This window comes from Cannabis sativa, chromosome X (assembly GCF_029168945.1).
Source record: "Cannabis sativa cultivar Pink pepper isolate KNU-18-1 chromosome X, ASM2916894v1, whole genome shotgun sequence".
In the NCBI taxonomy this organism is placed as follows: Eukaryota; Viridiplantae; Streptophyta; class Magnoliopsida; order Rosales; family Cannabaceae; genus Cannabis; species Cannabis sativa.
Window position 1 is genome coordinate 84,456,703 of NC_083610.1, and position 20,255 is coordinate 84,476,957.

A 20,255-nucleotide genomic window follows, 5' to 3' on the forward strand; every position below is an offset into this window, starting at 1 on the left:
AACAAACCCGAACAAAATCTAGACCCCGGACCCTAACCCCGGCCTCGGCCTCAAACCTGGACCTCGAATCCAGATTGGAACCCGAACCCCGTACCCGAACACGGACCTCAGCCCTAGACCTCGACCTTGGCCCTGGACCCAGCCACCGTTCCGGACCAGGACCCGGACCCCAGACCTACACCCGAATCCAGACCTAAATCGATACCTGGACCCAAACCCAGACCCAGACCCAGACCCCGACCCCGACCCTAACCCCAAACCCGGACCCCATCCCGAACCCTGTGCCAGACCCCGAACCCGAACCTGCATGTCAGACCCAATCCCCAAACCTCGTACCCCAAACCAAGACTAGGACCCGGACCCTGTTCTTAGCCCCGAACCTAGACGCTGGACCCAGATTCTAGACCTCGTACCCCAGATCCAAACTCGAACCTTGGCCCTGCCCTCGAACCTGGAGCTTGACCCGTAATTTGGTGCCGGCCCCAGTCCCTAGAACCCGCCCTAGACTTGGACTCAAATTGCACGTAATATTATAATTTGCCAAGACATGGTGCGAAGGTATGACCGAAAAAGTGCCAAGTCAACTTGCTTATTCAAACTGGACCTTCAAAAAGCTATGACACAATTGATTAGAACTTCATCAAAGAAATGATGGAAGCACTAAATTTTCCAGGCAAGTTCATCAAGATCATAATGGTATATATCTCCACTTCTAAATTCTCTTTCTTTATTAATGGGGTTCCTCATAGCTATATTCAATCAAGAAGAGAATTACGACTAGGAGATCCGATGTTGCCACTCTTATTTGTGATTTGTATGAAATATTTCTCTCAAATTATGATGAAAATTATTGAGAAAAAGGATTTTAAGTTCCACCCGAGATGCTAATCTCTTACTCAGAGGATTTAAGCTTTTTTCTGAGAGCTCCAATCTTGAAGCAAATAAGAAGAAATCCAAAATTTATAGAGCATGTATGTCTAACTCTAAAATTGAAAGAATTGTTGATATGTCTGGTTTTTCAAGAGGTTCCTTCTCCCTTTAAATACTTAATCATGAGAATTAGCTCTAAAAAGCTATCTAAAAAAGATTGTGATTGTTTGGTGGATAAAATGTTAGTTAGAATCAAAACTTGGAGTACCCAAAATTTATCACATGCTAAGAGAAATGTGCTTATTAATTCAGTCATGTTAACAATAAATGCTTACTGGTCTCAAATTGTTATCCTTCTTAAAAATGCTGTCAGAAGATAGCTCGAGTTTTTTGTGCTTTTCATTGGATAGGGAAGGAAGATAGTACAGGGCCTGAAAAAGTTGCATGGTGTACTCTTTACAAGTCAAAAAAGTAAGGTGGGCTAGGATTTAAAGACATTGCTCTTTGGAGTACTAAACGAGCAATAAGTAAGCATATTTGGGCAATTTCATCCAAAAAAAATTAATTTGTGGGTGAAGTGGGTTAACTCTGTTTATATAAAAGGCAATGACTGGTGGGAGTATGAAGCTCCCTTGGAAGCTAGCTAATATTTGAAACAAGTGATTAGCACAAAGAACTTGATCAACAACAGAGTTACACAGATTCACTTTCAGAATTGTCGTTATTCAATTGCTGATATGTGTGACAAATTGAAAAGCTCTCAACATGATATACTTTGATTTGGGAGAGACTTTGTACTCCAAAGCATAGGCTAACTCTCAAAGGCAAACTTTCCACAAGAGTTCGGTTGAAGAGAATGGGGATCATCAATGAGATTGATTGCTTGATTTGTACGGAGTTAAAGATGAAACAAAATCAACATGCATTTGTTTTTTTGAGTGCTGTTATGGATTGGATAGGCATTAAAGGAATGATCAGTATACAACTGCCTGCAGGTATTCTTAATTGGATTAAGAACAGTAATTAAAGAACCACTTGAGGTTAGTTCAAGTGGCCATAGGTGGGTGTGTGTGTCTTGAAGGTCCTGGGTTCGAGTCTCAAGTAAAACATAGTTGTAATATATAAACGCTTAAATAAAAAAAAAGAACAGTAATTAAAGAGAGTTGGTGTTCCTATGCGTTATCTCCACTACGGTGTACTTCATTTGAAAATCAAGAAATGAAGCCTTATGGAACCTCAAAGTCACTACAGTCAAGAGAACCTTTTACAATATAGTGCATATATATGTTTGTAATAGAATTTTATGTAGTTACACAAAGAAAATTTCTTGTAAAGATAGGAGGAGATGGGTGGATAATAATTTGTATATAGATTGTGTTTAGCTAGCTTGTAACTAAAAGGGACAGTATTGGTGTTTATAATTGTTTTCGGAGAAAGAAAATCTCATTCTCATTGTCCCTAGAAACAAAAATAACTTTCATTTAAGTATAGCCTTTGAGAAAAGACATTGTTAGATGACGGTGCAAATCATATTTTGAAATATACTTGAAAAGCAAAGCAAAAAAAAAAACAATGAAATGTCATTAACTAGTAATCTATACAAGTAATTGTAAAAGAGAAGAACCACATGCACTAGTAACAGTACGTAGAGATTCTAGAGAATAAATAATATTATTATCTTATAAGGATATAAAACTTAAATTAGCTTTAATGAGATACCATTAGGTGGCGTTTGGTTGGAGGTAATGAAATGGAATGGAATAGAAAAGAAATAATTTTCATTCCATTCCTTTGTTTGGTTGCATTTTAAAGTATTAGAATGACATTCCAATGGAATGCTCTTTCCACCATTTTGGTAGAATGGCTATTCCATTTTAAAAAGGAAGGAATGACCATTCCAATGTAACAAGAAAAAAAATTTAATTATTTTTTTATCAATTTTTTTTATCCATTTTAAATTTTATTCCATTCCATTCCAATTCTCATTCCCATTCCCATTCCTATTCCTATATTTTCATTCTTCCCAACCAAACGCAAGTGTGGTCGTCTCATCTATATAGGAGTCTCTTCTTGTACACTTCAGTAGTAAGTTGTAATTTTTTTTTCTTTTTTTTTTTTTTTACACATGATGATAATGTAATGTAATTACAAGGCTCGTAATAAATTTTCAGAAAAATCTGAATAATTTTTTTTTTTTTTGAAAGAACAGATAATACAGATGTTAAAAAAAATCTGAATAAGTTAGAATGCTGAAAATCAATTCAAACAACTTATTACATTTTGTTTGATATAACTGATATGTATAGATTATAGATTAAAAATAATCATTACAACCCTATATTATATATATATATATAATTAGAGAGTGGTTATTCTCATTTTTGCTTTCTGCAGGTAATGTTGAGATTATCCTTCTTATTCTTGGTATAATTTCCATGCAAGTCTGAGGCAAACTTGGAGGCCTTCCCAATGAAATCAGAGACCCATAAAGATATACGCTCTGCTGTCTGCTCAGCAACACCCCTTCCTCCACTCCCAGTACTCCCATGGCCATGCATAGCTCCTGCGCTAACCAATTCTAATTCCTTTTGTTGCTTCTGCTCATTCATAAATAAACCAATATACTCGTATTTATATTTATAATGTTTTTTGAAATAATAAAAGTAACTATGTAATGCAATAAGTAGAAGTATTTCTGATCTATCTAAAAAAGTTGGTTTTCTATCTTTACCAGATGGATCTTTCTTTCGCTATCTTCTTCACTATCTGAAATAATAGGAATTGGTATAACCCCCACTGGCAATATACAAATTTGTCTCTCTAACAACATAGCGTTCTGCAATTTTTTTGTTTTTTTTAAAAATATTATTTATTATTATTAGCTCATTATGAATGAATATACATATATATATACCATGCATGTATACTATATATATAACTTTGCTTACGTTTAAGAGAAGAGCAGTTTTAAATGCATATGGTTGTCTGAAAGTCACTAAAGCTGCGGACTGGGAGCCCTCTTTATCATCTTTACATCTGGGACTGTGAAAACAAATGATTAATTAGCTAATTAATTAAGGTACGTAATAGTACTTATATATAAAGTGTAACTTATGGAAAAACAAAAAATAATACAAGTATAATTAAATGGCAATACGTACGGCAAGAGCTTAACGTTTTCTACCATTCCACAGTAAGAAAAGAAGTCAATAAGGTCGTCGGAAGTGGTGGCCGGAGAAAGATTAAGAACCTGAATAGTCAAGTTCAGGCAGAGGGTTGCCATTGCTATTACTGTATTATTACACAATCAGATATTCACATCATGTGCGCTCTGCTCTTATATGCTATTATTATTATTATATTAACAAACCCAATGCAAGGAACGAAAGAGAATCCAATTCCCCCACTACTATTAATTGGCATCTAATCCCTCGCGACTTTATCCTAACATACAAATCAGTTACAAGTGGAATTTTCTTGAGTGGACCAAGCATGTATAATTTAATGCTAATTAACGTACATTGTAAAGATGTTAATTCTCTTATTTTTTTTATGTTTGGTTTTTTGTTTTAATTAACTAATTAAAAAAAATATATTTATATACATCATATACTAATTTTTTTAAAGTTTATATTTATACTTTTAACATGCGAATTTTTTGATTTATAATTTTTCTATTTTTTTCTTTCTTATTTATTAAAACTTCAATATTTTTTTTTCTTTATATTTTTTTTACCTAACTTCTTTTTTTTTTTTTCATTCTTTTTCTTATGTCCTAGGTCGTTGGTTTTGAGAAACTATATCCTTTTCTAAATTACTTTTCAAATTTAGAGAGGTTTTGTTTATTGTATGAAGAACTTGAGTCTAAGAAGTTCTTAGTATTTTGTTATTGTGTTATTCTGTATTGATTCTTGTTAAAATTGTATAGGTTGAAGTAAGTCACTCTTTGGAAGGAAGTGTGCAAGTGCTACGATTTGAAGAGAGTTCAAGGTCTCGACACTTTAGAAATTTAATTAGAAGGATAGATTACAATAATTGCAGTAAATTCAAAGAGAGATTCTTTATTTATAATTTATATAAGTCAATTTGATTTTGTAATCACTTGAGATTCATCCAATAAATTTTATTCTCTGGGCGTGACCTCGTGGACTAGTAGCAATTTAAAAGGAATATCGCATATAATCAGTGACGAAGCCAGAAATTTAGTTGAGTGAGGGCTTGAATAAATATTAAGTCAAAACTAATAAAAATAATGATAAATGTATCTTTCAAATTTTCATATTCAACAAAATAAAATAATACTATTGACAAAAATAAAATAAAATATTATCAATGGTATTATTTTATTTTTTAATAAAGTATTATTTTTTTAATTATTTGTATTGGACTACTTTTAAAATGGGCTTGATTAGAATAAGAGTAGGCTAATTAATCATGATTAAAATATTGAGTGAGGGCTTTTGTGAATTGGACTTTAATAAATTGAGCAAAGTGAATTAATATATGTATATATCTACATATAAAAAATTTGATGTATATATTTGAGTGAGGGCTTTAGCCCACATATGGGCTAAAGTCCCTCCGTCCCTGCATATAATCTCGTGTGTTCTTTATTTTATGTTTGTTTTTACTTTCTGTTTAAACATATCTCTATTTTGTTCAAATAATTTCTATGTCTGTTTAAACATCCATGTTATCCATATTTCTAGAAGAAAGACACATGGCACAAAGCTGTAGGTAATCATTGTATTAATATGGGCTCAAGCTTCCCTAGTCACAGAAGGCTAAGCTAGATCCGCAATGGGCCCAGACCCAGTGGAGGATCAAGACCTTGCTTTGATATGCAATGGTCTCCTAAGACCCAGAAGTTTGCCCAGCCTCCTGAAACAAGTAAAGGATGAAGCCCTCCAGGCATACTAGAGAGGGTACGCGGAAGCCTACTGAATAATAAGAGATGAATGTCATCCCTGACGTGTCTGCTCCTTTGACACATGATTGTTGGAACATATTTTACTAAGATCTAGATTTACTAACATGTATGTTTGATTATAAACTATAATCTAAAATTCTAAATATGAATTTCCAAAATAATAAAATAAACACATAAAAGATTAAGAAATCCTTACAATGATGGCAGGGGAATAATATGACTCCACTATAGATTCGAAATTGTACTTCTGATTACATAGAACGCTCTATTCACCAAGAATAGATACGCTATAATTATCCATTTTTTATATCCAAATAATCAAAGATCCTCTATAGATGATCTACATGGTGTAGGGATAAATTTACCGTTCTACCCATCAATGTATTTTATCCTAAAAATACTTAGCTACTTGTAAATGATATTTCAGCAAACTAATATAATTACTAAAATGAGCGCTCTATCATTTATCGCATTAAGCCAAGCTCGAAAGATATCATCGTTTTGCTTCTAATAGTTATCGAAGCTATATATTTCATATCTATGATTAGCGCTCCCACTCAATTACACTATCATGTTCCCAAGATGTAAGTATTGGACCAATCCAATTAGTCAGCTTTAACGAACAAGTCAAAGAACACAAATAATACATTTAAGCCAGAACCTAACAATCTCAAGATTAAGATCTATTGACCTAAGATCAACTAAGTGATATTGACTTAAAAAAGACATAACAGTAAGTTTATGAGATATTTTCTACTGTAAATATCTGTCCAGTCTGATGTATACCCTATACATTCAATACTAGTATACTTTACAAAGGCCCTGGAAAAGATATTCCACATAACATTGTGTAAGTAAACTTTATCGTTAATTGTCACGTCAATGTAAATCCAGTGCACTGATAAATTATGGGACTAAATACTTTGAATAATATAATCATGATTATTTTTCACTGTGTAGAAAATACTATAATCATGAATAAATACATGTTCATGATTTAATAGAATTTATAAATTAAACACATAATCATGAAAGTAATCATGTGAACCATGCAACATAAAATGATTTTTGATCTTTTATTAATTAGTAAATCTGATTATATTGAAATGTGTTTTATTTAGGGAATAAAATTCTAACAAACTCCCACTTGCGTTAATATAAAACTAAAAGTACATTTCAATTAATCTCAATACCTTGATGTCCAGATCAAGTTTAGTATGCAGTATTATCTTTTATTAATTAGTAAATCTGATTATATTGAAATGGGTTTTATTTAGGGCATAAAATTCCAACAAACTCCCACTTGCGTTAATATAAAACTAAAAGTACATTTCAATTAATCTCAATACCTTGATGTCCAGATCAAGTTTAGTATGTAGTATTATCTTTGTAATAGGGCCTGGCAGTTTGTATTCAATACCAACTTTCTCTATCATTACATCTTCATAGTTACAAAATCCTTGATATTGTGAAATTTATTTCTATATGTTTACTCATCTTAGGGTATTGGATTTTTTACTGTTTGGCAACTATATATGTGTTATTAGGAAGTAACACTAGTAGTTAATCTATAACTGGAATAATGCCAAAAATTGTATAGAACTTTCCATAGGATGAATAATTATCTAGTAGAGTTAGAGACTCCGGATTAGTGTTTACACTTCTCCAAAAATCACTGCTCCACCCTAAAATAATCACCATCTCATAATTAGACTTTTTAGCATTAACGCAAGTCTAGAAACTTGTTTGGTGTAGCCTAAAAGTATTAAAATACAACTCTTATAGACTAACATATAGTTCCTCTTTTAATCTTAAGATTTATATGATTGTCTTCCAATATTCCTTTCCTAGACTAAGTTAATACTTACTCATAACTCACACTCAACAATAGGTATCTGGTATAAATGCATACCAGAGCATACATGAGACCTCTCACTGTTGATGCTTAAGGAATTCTTTCTTTGTTCTTTATCTTTTCTAGAATATATGAAACTATTCTTAAGATAAATAAATTCTATGTTTAGAGGCCAAAAGACTTCCTTTAGAGTAAGTAAATTATTAGGTTTAGATAATCTCTAACCTATGATACTAGGATCAAGAAGTTTTGTTAAGTCTACTGAATAGACTTATTATCACAATTTGCCTTCTTGTCCTTGTAATAGAAAATTTTGGTTGCTCCATATGAGTGGTTTTGTTGACCTCAAAATTTGGCCAACTGACAGTAGAGTCGTATTTAATGTTGATGCTTACTGTGTGTTACACAATAAGAACAATAAAGTAAAATAAACGCCAAATTTTATAGAGGTTCAACCCCCTTAGTTAGCGGGTAATGAACTACTCCCCTTTTGGTTGTATTGATACTAGAGATAATACAACTTAGATCAGTGTTGTGGAATCTGCAGTAGCTCTCTTAAGAGTACAATGCATGAATTAGTAGGCAAATATCTAATGAGAGAGAGATAGAGCCTTGAAGGCATGTGAGAGAGAGGGAGAGAGCCCTTGGGGCGTGTAACGGAGAGGAGAAGAGAGAATTAGGGTTTTTAGACGTAGAGTTGAGAGCTTAGGGAGCTTGGAGGCTTAATGACTTAGGGTTTTAGAGATAGCCTAATGCTCTTTATATAGTAGAGCTTACATGCCTAATATCCTTAGAAATAGGTAAATAAAGCCATTATCCACATAATAAATTAACAAAATGCAAATGAATAAATTGCCCCTTGAAAATATATATTTTCTCTCTATTTTCGTGGATTGTTAAGGCCCAATCTGTTACTTGACTTACTGTCCATGAATGAGAGCTACATATCAAAATCCTATCAGGCCAAAGGCTGGTGGACCATGCAATACCTACAGGTTGAGGTTTGGCCGACCATGTTCCTACTAGGGTCTGGCAGGTCATGTTCCTGCCAGTTTTGGAAAGAGTTGGCCAGGTCTTTGCATGTGTTGGCCAACCTTGGTTGGTGATGGCCAGCCTTTGTGATCGTCAGCGTTGGTGATGGCAAGCCTCTTAGACGGAGGCCAGCTTTTGTAGGTGGAGGTTAGCCTTTGTAGGTGGAGGCCAGCCTTTGTACAACTTTTCCTTGTAGAGGTCTGGCTTCCTTAGTCAAACAGACTCTTCCTTAGCCTGAAAGTCACCTTTTGGCTAGCTAGCTTGTGCTCAAACCCTGTCCAGCCATATAAGCTCATCCTGTCAGCCTATAGACTCCCCTTGGCCAGCCAAACATGGTGGTACAACTTCTTGATGGTTCGGTTAACTCCTTTCGCTTGCTACTTGACGATTTTACCATACATTCAAAGGAGACTTTGTCTTGTTATTGGCAAGGCTATATTCTACATGTACTCTATCTTGGCTTGCGTGGACATGCCACGTTAGGTGGACAAAATTTGGGATAACATTTTCCCCTAAAGTCCCTGTTTGAACATCTGGTCAAATAGGGACTTCGTCATTCTCATCTTGCTTGTAGTAGGCTCTATTGAACAGCCTTGTCTAGCCAAGTATTGGCTTTTTGCATGACATGCTTTTAGATCTTTGATCTTCTCTCTCCATATATGTCTCATCTGCACTTCTTTAACATCTCTTCTTTGAACCTGCCATTGATAAGTTTTAAGCTTTTTAAGCTTTTAGAAACTTTTTGATTCTCACGTTAGATTGTAATCTTTTTGGTATTTTAATCCGCATGATAGTTTTAGAATCTAGAATGTGTGATTTCCTAATAGAAAATTTTTGATTTTGGCCTTTGTTGTGATTCTTGACTCTTTGAGTCATGAAGATTACGAAGAACACATTCGAATTTTTTTTTTAAAAAAAACACACATTTTGATTCAAAAATATCCTTGGCCGGCCTTGGAGGTCTTGTATGAGACCTAGCCCACCCTAGGATTCAATCAGGGGAGTTGGCCAGCTTTAGGGTTTCACCCTAAGAAACTAGCCAATTCATGCTTGGGTTTGGTGACCCTGGACGGTTCTTGGTTGAGTCATGGGACCCTATCCTACCCTCTCAAAGCTTGGGAAACTTGGTCGGCTTAGGCCTTGGTTCCAAGTGGGTGGCCAGCTTTCTGTCCTCTTTCGACCTCGGCAAGAATCTTGCTATGGCCTTATAGGCATATACAACCTTAGTCTCATGCGTGGTTTGCTTAAAAACTCTATATGAAACTTAATAGTGAGTCTATTATAGTCAAATGTTCAACTTAAGACTCAACATTTGTCCAAGTTGTTACACTTGAGACTTGTACTTTGCTGATACCCAACCTTGTACAATGACATTATCTGGCGAGTAACCTTGGGTACAGTTGCCCAGAGTTTTGTCTATGACTTGGAACCTGCAAGAAACTCTACTTTTTGGCTTGGAACTTGCGAGGAACTCTGCCTTAAGTGGTTCCTATAGGAACTCTGCCCGGTTCTTCTCTGGCTGTACGACTCTTGTGGGGCCTTAGCCTTATGCATTTGAATCAATTTTTTATTCATATTCAACCTCAAGGCTTTCATGTTCTTGCTTTTGGCATATAGGCACTCTTTTTTTGAACACTATTATTGTTTAGCCTTAAAGCCTTTTATTATGGACATATGATTATCCTGGCTATCTTCTTATGTCCTTGACATGTAAGGATCTGGATTTACTTTTTTCATGCTAAGCTGAAGTATGCCTGCACTTGACTTAGAGACAGGTTTAGTAGCTTATTCAAAGCGTTAAAATTTCTCTGCATAAGTTTTTCATGCTAGTTCGATGCATTGTACGTTGTAGGTACCCCCAAGGGAGCACACAAACTTGTAGTCTCTTAGTCACTTACAATTCACTAAGTTTCATAGACCTTGCCTGGGAATATTCTTGGGGGTGCTACCAGGTGTACGCATGTAGAACTGAAAAAGAATAACTTTAAGAAGTTTTCTTTGTTAACAAGTCTTAGTTGGTCTTACGTGTAACAAAAGCTTACAGCTTAGTGTCCGCGTTTGAAATCACATTGTTACTACCCCTGCGCGACTTACCACGCAACGACCATCACTGAAGAGTGATGGGAGGCCATGCTGAAAAGCAATGGGTACTAGTTCTTTTATATTTGGCTACCTCTGCAGGGCTTACCGTGCAAAGGCCATCACTAAAAAGTGATGGGAGGCCATCACTGAAGAGCGATGTGTACTAGCTCTTTTATGGATTCCTGCACGATGAAACGTTAGAGGAACCACTATACAAGCTGGCTAGTGAGAGCACTTATCGAGATGTTCTCTATTCCAGTATTTTGGTAGAAGAGCCAACTCCAAGTTGTCTTTGTACTCGTCAGGCTTGTATGCACCTTTATTGTTATCTTGTAACTTGGTGCGGACCTTTTAGTTTGGTCCAAACATGCTTGCTGCAGGATCTTTATTGTCAAAAATAGAAGATCTAAGTTAAGCATTTGAACATTTTTCTTGAATTTTTCAAGTTCTTTCTTTAACGAATTAATTTCTTCATCTTTTAAACAAACTACAATCTCATATTTTTTAATTTTCAATTCAAGAGATACAATTTGATGAGACCGTTGTTTATTTATTTTAGACATTGATCTATTTTCAGAAGTAACCTGTATCCATTTTTCATACATAATTTTGTAAGACTCAACCAGGGTTTCTTCACAGATTTTAGATTTATCTGAATCAGATTCTTTTTTTTTTTCAATGGTATTATTCAAACATACCAATATTTCTTTTACCTGTGAATCACAAACAATCCTAGAAGAAACTAAAGTTAGTGCAACATTATCAGAATTATCTTCATCACTATCGTTTTTATCATCACTCCATGCGACTTTGAAACTTTTCTTATTCCTTTTTAGAGTATTTGCACATTCAGAATGAATATGACCAAAACCTTCATATTTCCTGTACTGAATTCCCTTTTTATTAGTCACAGAAGGTTTAAAAAAAGTATTTCCTTTTGAAAATTTTGGTGAAATCTTTTTACTACCCATCTTTTTCCTATATTTTTGAAAGTTCCTAGTTAATAAAATAATTTCATCATCACATTCATCATCAAAACTTTCTTTGTCAACAACTTTTAAAGTAATACTTTTACCTTTATCAGTTGTGGAATTAGGTTTTTCCTTCTGCTTGATTTGCTAATTAAAAAGTACGCAAGGAACCCATTAACTCCTCCACTTTCATCTTGATAAAATCTTTTGCTTCTTCCATAGCCAAGAGTTTAATGTCAAACATATTTGGAAGAACTCTAACAATTTTTCTGACAAGAACAGATTCATCAAGCTTTTCACTAAGAGCAAAATATTCATTAACTATATCAGACAATTTTTCATAAAACTCAGACAAGATTTCATTTTCAGACATTCTAAGATCATCAAATTTGATAAGAAGCATAATAAACCTAGAACGCTTAATAGCAGAAGTTCCTTCAAATTGAGTTTGAAAGATTTGCCAAGCATCCTTAGCAGATTCACAAGAAGATATAAGCTTAATAAAACCTTCACCAACTCCATTAAATATAGGATGTAAAGCTTTACTATTGTAAGCAGATAACTTATCATCTTCAGTAGGTCATTCAAGTTCAAGTTTTAACTTTGAATTACTTTTGAAATGTACCACAACAAAATGAGATCCTCCTGAAAGAATTATTCTCCATATTTTCTCATCTTGAGACTTGATAAATGCCCTCATTCTAACCTTTTAATAGAATCATTGAGAAGTTGTGGACGAGAAATGGAACTTCCTTCCTCAAAAATTGATATATTGCATAAAAACACAAGAAAACGTTAAAGGGTCACACTAAGAGTTTAGTGTCACGCTTTAATACCAATTAATAAATTGTATTTTTGCAAATACCAATATATTTATTAAATTCTAGTAATTAAAAAACACAACTGCTATAATCTGTAGTAACAGAATGGAAACTTGTTGCTGCAAAACACAAATTTACAGTAACAGAACAGAAATAAAGTGCATAATATAAAAACTTGACACAAGAGAATTATACGTGGAATCAGTGTTCTTTCAAACACTCCTAGTCTACGGGGCCACGCCCAGAGAATGAAATTAATTAGTAAAGTCTCAAATAATTACAAATATAATTGACTTAAACAAGCTTAGACCCCCTTTAAAGCTTTGCCGTGATCTTTTGTAATTTACATTACCAATCAAATTTTTGAACGCCACCAAATAGCAAAATCCCTTCATCTTTTGATGTGTGAATGCTTACTTCCTCTTGAAGTAAGGCTTTGACAAGTCTTCTCTCGAAGACTTTTCTCTTATTCAAAGGAGTTCTTCAACTTATTCTAAAAATAGTATAAGAGCAAAACTCAAAGAATAAAACAAGACCTAGTAGAACACTCTAGGTTTTCACAAAAGAACCTCTCTCATCACAAAGATGAAAATATGAAAAATGAATTTGGAAGAGATGAGAAACATTTGGCTGCTCTGTAGGTCCTATTTATAGAACATAGAAATCCTAGAGATACTCACAAACACTTTTTCAAAGTTGTACAAGACTTTTCTAAAAACATCCCTGTTTTGTAGCATCAAATTCAGAGTCTGTTACACCAAATCAGGACTAAACAAGGAACTATACAAAAAGGACCACGATCACGATTTGGTCTTCATTATCTGCCAAATAAAAATTATTTGATTTGTTATATACATAACAAAATTAAAATTAGCAATTTGGAAAAGAGAAAATCAAAGTTTTCTAAAAAATATGCCACTTTCCTTAAAGAGAATTCTTTCTCTTGTAAGACAAGTTTCTTAAACAAAAATACTAGCTGTAAATAAATTCTTTTTTTTTTTTTTTGAAAAAAGAACAATCAAAGACACAAAATTAACACAAAAAAAATTATTTCAATTGCATAATACAAAAAATATTAATTAAAAATTAAATTGCCAAATAAGAGTTTACAATTATTATTATTATTAATTAGTATCTATATTATTACTATTAGTGAGAGAGTGATCCCCTAGTGAAAGCTTACTTCACCAAATCTACTGTTACTGCTTTTACTCCCACAAATCTCACTCGCTTTGGCTACTCTCTAGTCTCTACTCTACTATCTCACTATCCCCCAAACCCAAACAATCAAAACCCTCTCTTTCGTTTCTGGATCGGATCCAAGAACTAGAAGCAGATCCAAAATGGGTTCTGTTTCTTTGAAAATTGGTGATGGAACAGCCAGATTCAAGAGAGCTACCCTCTGTTCTTCAGCTGTTAACATTCTTATGCTTCTCTCCGTTGTTACCACAAATCTCTTTGCTCTCTACGCCTTTACTTACTCCCCGAAAGACAACCAAACCAACCATCTTCTTCCCCATGTTCACCACAAGAACATTTCTCTCATATCAGAGCAAGTTTCTCTGATTATGAGAGAGATCGATTCTTCGCAAAAGAAGTTGGCCCAGATGGAGAAAGAGCTTCTAGGCTACGACACCATCGATCTGTCCAGACCCAACACTGCCACCGAGCTTAAGCTCTTCCTTCAGCACCACCAGCTTCCTCTCGGAAAAGATTCAAGAACTGGAATTACTGAAATGGTGGCTTCTGTTGGCCATGCCTGTGAGAAATCTAGTGACTTGCTTTCTCAGTACATGACTTACAAGATCTCTGGGCCTTGTCCGGACGATTGGAGCCTTGCCCAGAAGCTAATTTTGCGTGGATGTGAACCTTTACCCAGAAGGAGATGCTTTGCCAAGTCAATTCCCAAGGTGGGTCTCAGCCCTTTTCCTTTTTCTCTTTGGAAACCTGTCTCTGATAAGATTGTTACTTGGAGTGGTCTTGGATGTAAGAATTTTAATTGTTTGAACAGCAAAAAACTAAGTAGAGAATGTTCTGGTTGCTTTGATTTAGTCAGTGGTTCTGAGAATCACAAGTTTGTTAAGACTACAAGTAAGAATGATTTCATCATTGATGATGTTTTAGCCTTGGGATATGGAGGAATCAGAATAGGCTTCGATATTGGAGGTGGGTCTGGTACCTTTGCTGCTAGGATGGCAGAAAAGAATGTGACTGTAATCACTAACACTTTGAATATCGATGCCCCATTTAGTGAATTCATTGCTGCAAGAGGGATTTTCCCACTGTACCTGAGTTTAGATCACAGGTTCCCTTTCAACGACAATGTGTTTGACTTAGTCCACGCCGGGAGTGGATTGGATGTTGGGGGCAAACCAGAAAAGTTGGATTTCTTAATGTTTGACCTGGACAGGATTATGAGACCTGGGGGCTTGTTTTGGTTAGATAACTTTTACTGTGCTAATGATGAGAAGAAAAAAGCTTTGACCAGACTGATTGAGAAGTTTGGATATAAGAAGCTGAAATGGGTGGTTGCAGAGAAGGTAGATGGATCAGGCTCTGGTAAATCTGAGGTCTTTTTGTCTGCTGTGTTTCAAAAGCCTGCTAGAGTATGATGGTAGATCTAAGCCATTAGGTTAGTTGACACACAATTTCTCTGGTTTATTGTTCGGTTGTCCTTGCATGCCATTCCTTTCCATTGAAACCAATAATAAGTGCATAATCTTTATTATTTCTATTACTGCAAACTAGCAAGTGATAAATGTCACTGTGTTTAGCAATTTAGAGCTGTTTAATCTCTAATATTGTCATCCATGGTTGCTTTTTAGGGTATTTTTAATGAATCAAAGAGATATATGGTGTATTCTTCAATTACAAGATATTTGAGTTTATTTCTTTCTTAGTATTCAACTCATCAATTCTTTAACTTCAGCCAAAGAAACTTCCTGCATCATTGTTTTTCGTTCTTGTCTGGCGATAAATGAAATTTGTACTGGCCTAGTTTTCTTAATTTTTTCTTTTTGCTGAAATCAAAGTAAAGATCTGATTCGTCTGCTGGTTTTCTAATCTTGAATTCACTTCAAATTTTTATTGAGTGGTAAAGGAAGCAAGAGGGGTTTTCTTTGTAAAACTTGAGCTTCTATACATTTTAGTATGCCAACCTTAATACTTCCCTCTCCAATCATCTCTCTCGAGCTTCCTCAAACTCTCTTTCTTTCAAATGTAAACATGAACTCCCATGAATATTCACTTACAGCACTAAATTAAAGATTTCAAACAAATTTATGTAAGCTTTATTAGTTTTGTTCTTTTTTTTTTCATATCTAAACCTCTATAAATTTGCAGTATTATAAATAAGATGATTCTTTTGCAATACTCTCCCATAATAATTTTGCAATGCTATTATTTTTCATGATAGTTTAGGTAAAAAACGACACACTAATGATTCTCTTATGAAAACTTGATTTTGACATCAAAATAAACTTTCCATAGGAGCATTCTAAACGCATCGCTAGTGATTGTTTTTACCTAGAAAGTTATAAAAATTGAGAGCATTTTTCATAAGTTTAAATCTAAACAAAAAATGCAAGCAAAAGTAATAAATCATACTTAAATGTGTTCAAAACTTAGAAGATTTCTTCCCTACAAAAAACTTATCGTCTATCTATATATACAAGGTATGTTTAGCCAATTTATGCTTATTTAAGGTTACGGCTAACATATTATTTCTTTCCTGGTGACAAAATAGATTCAAAAAGGCAACAAAATTCAAAAATAACATAATTGGGTTAGTATTAGAAAAATTAGGTAGGTACATGTTGAAGGAGTTTTTTCATTAGCCTATGACTTTTCCAACAAGACTGTTACCAGATGTAATTTCTTCACACTGTATTGGTCTAATGTTCACAAGATATTTTTTTTCACCTGTCGTGTGTCTAGAACAACAACTATCAAAGTACCACATGTTAGTAGCAATAGTTTTAAAACAAGAAGAACCTGCCAAGTATTTATTTTTGACAACCCATTTTTGTTTTTGTAAAACATGTTTATTTCCAAGATAATTAGATTTAAACATGCTTTGCATAGTTATGCACTTAGGTGGAATGTGACCTTTTATCCCACAAAAATGACAAATAGGGATGAAACGTCTTCCATTCCCTTTAGAATTGTCAAACTTACCGTGCTGCTTCTTTTCTGTAACAGCAGAGAGTTTTGCTGTAGAGACAAAATCCTGCGAGGTTGAAACAGTTCTTCCAGAAACAAAACTATTAGATTTAACAAAAGTGATATTGAAATTAGATTGATTAGAAACATAACCCAGACCAGCATGATTAGTTTGGCCAGTTTTTTTGAATTTTTTCAAAAATGGTGGAACATGGATTTAGCATTTTAACATTCTTTTTAATGTTTTCAAGTTCCTTAGTTAAAGAAATAATTTTAGACTATTTTAAAGACAATTCAGTTTCACAACATTTAAGTTTATCTTCCAACTCATTAATGTTGTTATACAAGACTTTATTATCTTTAACGAGGGAACGATTTTCAGCACATATTTTCAACCATTTACCAAACATTACCTTGTAAGATTCAGCCATAGAGTTCTCATCAATTTCTGACTCATCTGATTCAGATCTAGCTTCTTCCTTGTTGTCATCAATCACGATATTATTCATGCAAATGGTTTTACCTTTTTCCTGCAAATTTCTTGACAAAACACTTGTTAGAGCAACCTTTTCTTTTTCATCTTCACTACTTTCAGAATCATCACTCCAAGTAACATTTAATCCCTTTTTATTTTTCTTTAAGGTATTGGCACATTCGGATTGAGTATGACCAAATCCTTCACACTCTTTGCATTGAATACCTTTTTTAATGGTAGATGAAAAAGGTTTAGAGAGATTCTTACCTGAAATGTTACCTTTTGAGTTCTTTGAAAAGTTCTTTTTATTTCCAACAGATTTCATGTATCTTTGGAAATTTTTTGCCAATGGGGCCATTTCATCATCATTTTCATCATCAGAAACAATATTTTCAAAAGCATTGAAGGCAATACCTTTACCTTTCTCATTCGAGAAACTTTGCTTACTCTTTTTCTTGATATGTTGATTCAACTTAAAAGTTCTTAAAGAACCCATGAGTTCCTCAACCTTCATTTTGTCAAAGTCTTTTGCCTCTTCCATTGCTAGCAATTTTGTGTCAAACCTGTCAGGAAGCACACGAACAATTTTCCGAACCAAGACAGATTTATCTAACTTTTCTCCCAAGGCAAAAAACTCATTAGAAATATCAGATAATCTTTCATAAAAATCAGACAAAGTTTCAGTTTCTGACATTCTCAATTCATCAAATCTAGTTTGTAACATGGTAAAACGTGATCTTTTCACATCAGCGGTACCTTCAAATTGAGTTTGAAGGATTTCCCACGCTTCCTTTGCAGATTCACAAGAAGAGATTAATTTAATAAAGCCTTCATCGACACCATTAAAAATAGCATGTAGAGCTTTATTATTATAACCAGACAATTTTTCATCTTCAGTAGTCCAATTAAGTTCAGGTTTTACCTTAGTATTACCTTTTTTATCATTTTCAGTAGGTTGTGACCAGCCTGTAAGTATAGCTCTCCATGCCTTCTCATCTTGTGATTTGATGAATGCTCTCATCCTGATCTTCCAATAAGGATAATTCGACTCATTTAATAGTGGTGGTCGAGAGATAGAGCTTCCTTCTGCAAACAAAGACATCTCAAACAAAACAAATTAAACAGAATAACCTCAAGATCTCACTAAGAATTTAGTGACTTGCTCTGATACCAATTGAAATTCTGTATTTTAATATTCCCAGTTTAATTATTTAATTAAGTGATTAATTAAATGTGGAATAATGAAACTGGTACTAAAAAAGTTTTTCTGTAGTTACAGAATACAACTCTGTAACTCCAGAAGAACCTAGAAAAACAAACAGTGCATAAAAGTAAAAACACACAAGGTTTTTGTACGTGGTTTCAACAATCCTTTCAGATTGTTACTAGTCCACGGGGCCACGCCCAGAGATAAGATTCATTAGATCGGTATCAAAAATACAAAGTAATTGACTTATGCATAAATAGACTCCCTCTTATTGTATGCTGCAAGCTTGATGCATTCCACCTACTAACGAATCTTGATAAAACTCCAAGAGCTCGAAATCCCTTCGATCACCTTGAAGAGTGCTTGAATCCTCCCGATTCAAGACTTAAAAGCAATCTCCCGAAAGCTTGTAGAACCTTCTCCCGAAGGTTGTGTGCTTGAATCCTCCCAATGCATGACTTGAAAAGCAATCTCTCGAAAGCTTTGAAAAACCTTCTCCCGAAGGTTGTGTGCTTGAATCCTTCCGATGCAAGACTTGAAAAGCAATCTCCGGAAAGCTTTGAAAAACCTTCTCCTGAAGGTTGCACTGATGTTCTTCTTCGTTGTAGACTTAAATACAGACTCAAGATAATACAAACTATAAATAAACAGAGTAAGAGTCGAACAACTCTTTTATACAAAACAAAGACACTCTTTCCTTAAGATATGTATACAATTTTAAGTGTATGAAAGAGATACAAAACCTAGCTGCTATAAGGTGTATTTATAATCAATATACACCTTATTGACAGCTTACACACAGTCTGAACAAGACCCCAGCCCATTAGAAACTTCCCTAAAATAATTCTTCAATCAGCCCAGGAATTTCCATTTCTATACCTACAGAATCGTGGGCAGTAAGTACAACTTTCTTTTTATAGAAAATGAAAGTTTAGCTCTAGTTTTCCCTTCAAGAAATCTGATCTAAAAAAATGGAAAACTCATACAAGATCAGAATAAACAGCTGGTTAGATAAGAATAAATGTGTAATCAAAACTTACCATTTTTACCTCAATTTCCATAAATAGGAAAGCTAGATAACTTTCCTTCCAAGTTTAGATACACACAATAGGGAACCAAATTAAACATACCAGCCGAAATTAATAGGAAAATAATCAAATATTTTTGTCAATTAAATATGCCAAAAATAGAATTAACAACTCTCTCGATATTGCTCGGAATTGGACGACTCAAGATGTTCCGGAAAGATAAAAGAGAGATCTAGAACTTTTATGTTTTAACTTTCTCCAAAATCTGATCAGAACATAATATAATTTAGGCTTGAAGTTTCAGTTTTATTTTCTTGCACAATTTTCTCTATTTTATAGATCATATTTTTGTGAGATTTGACCAATTTATACATTCCAAGTGTCGAAACCTGAAATTAACGAAAACGAGCGTAATTTTATTCCAAAAAGTGATAATAAAGAAAAAAAAATTAAATCTAAAAATAATATAAATAATAGGCTAAAAATATCCTAACAGTTTTTGCTGATGATGGTGGGTGAACTAAAGAAGAAGAAGAAGAAAAAGAAGAAGAAAATTTATTTTATTTTATTTTAAATTTTTAAACAATTTTATAATGGTTAAATAGTTAAAATTACTTGAACCAATAAACACATACCACGGGTACATAAGTGTACACATTGGCAGTCCTAATTGGCATTTAACAGTAAAATTTAACTGAAATTTAAAATTTGCAAACAGAAGTGAACATAAATTACTTTTGCCAAAAAAAAAAAAAAGATAAAGGGTTAAGTGTTAAAAGGATCAAACATAAGAGAGTTTAGTCGCAAATTTTTATTATTATTA

At 33.9% G+C, this 20,255-nt stretch overlaps 2 protein-coding genes across 4 annotated transcripts; one reads left to right on the top strand and one right to left on the bottom strand.

Moving 5' to 3' along the window:
* Positions 1-3,109: 3,109 nt before the first annotated feature.
* On the bottom strand, positions 3,110-4,309 carry LOC115703226 (protein vip1). Of its 3 annotated transcripts, XM_030630739.2 has the most exons (4): positions 4,032-4,295; positions 3,819-3,912; positions 3,602-3,706; positions 3,110-3,467 (listed from the first exon to the last, which is right to left on the bottom strand). In XM_030630739.2, the coding sequence occupies exons 1-4, from the start codon at positions 4,151-4,153 to the stop codon at positions 3,246-3,248; spliced, it is 543 nt and encodes a 180-aa protein (XP_030486599.2). In that variant the 5' UTR covers positions 4,154-4,295; the 3' UTR covers positions 3,110-3,245. The 3 variants fall into 3 exon arrangements, with proteins under 3 accessions (XP_030486599.2, XP_060961183.1, XP_030486600.2); XM_061105200.1 differs by lacking the exon at positions 3,602-3,706 and having other exon boundaries at positions 3,110-3,433; positions 4,032-4,309; XM_030630740.2 differs by lacking the exon at positions 3,602-3,706 and having other exon boundaries at positions 4,032-4,303.
* Positions 4,310-13,718: 9,409 nt separating this feature from the next.
* LOC115701693 (probable methyltransferase At1g29790) lies at positions 13,719-15,429 on the top strand. Its single transcript, XM_030629419.2, has one exon. It carries the CDS (start codon positions 13,905-13,907, stop codon positions 15,171-15,173), a length of 1,269 nt encoding a protein of 422 aa, XP_030485279.1. The 5' UTR covers positions 13,719-13,904; the 3' UTR covers positions 15,174-15,429.
* Positions 15,430-20,255: the final 4,826 nt, after the last annotated feature.

Coding starts and splice junctions, on each gene's coding strand:
- LOC115703226 (XM_030630739.2), bottom strand. CDS start 4,153: ATGGCAACCCTCTGCCTGAACTTGACTATTCAGGTTCTTAATCTTTCT. Junction 3,913..4,031: donor GAAAACGTTAAGCTCTTGCC/GTACGTATTGCC, acceptor TTGTTTTCACAG/TCCCAGATGTAAAGATGATA. Junction 3,468..3,601: donor GCGAAAGAAAGATCCATCTG/GTAAAGATAGAA, acceptor ATGAATGAGCAG/AAGCAACAAAAGGAATTAGA.
- LOC115701693 (XM_030629419.2), top strand. CDS start 13,905: ATGGGTTCTGTTTCTTTGAAAATTGGTGATGGAACAGCCAGATTCAAG.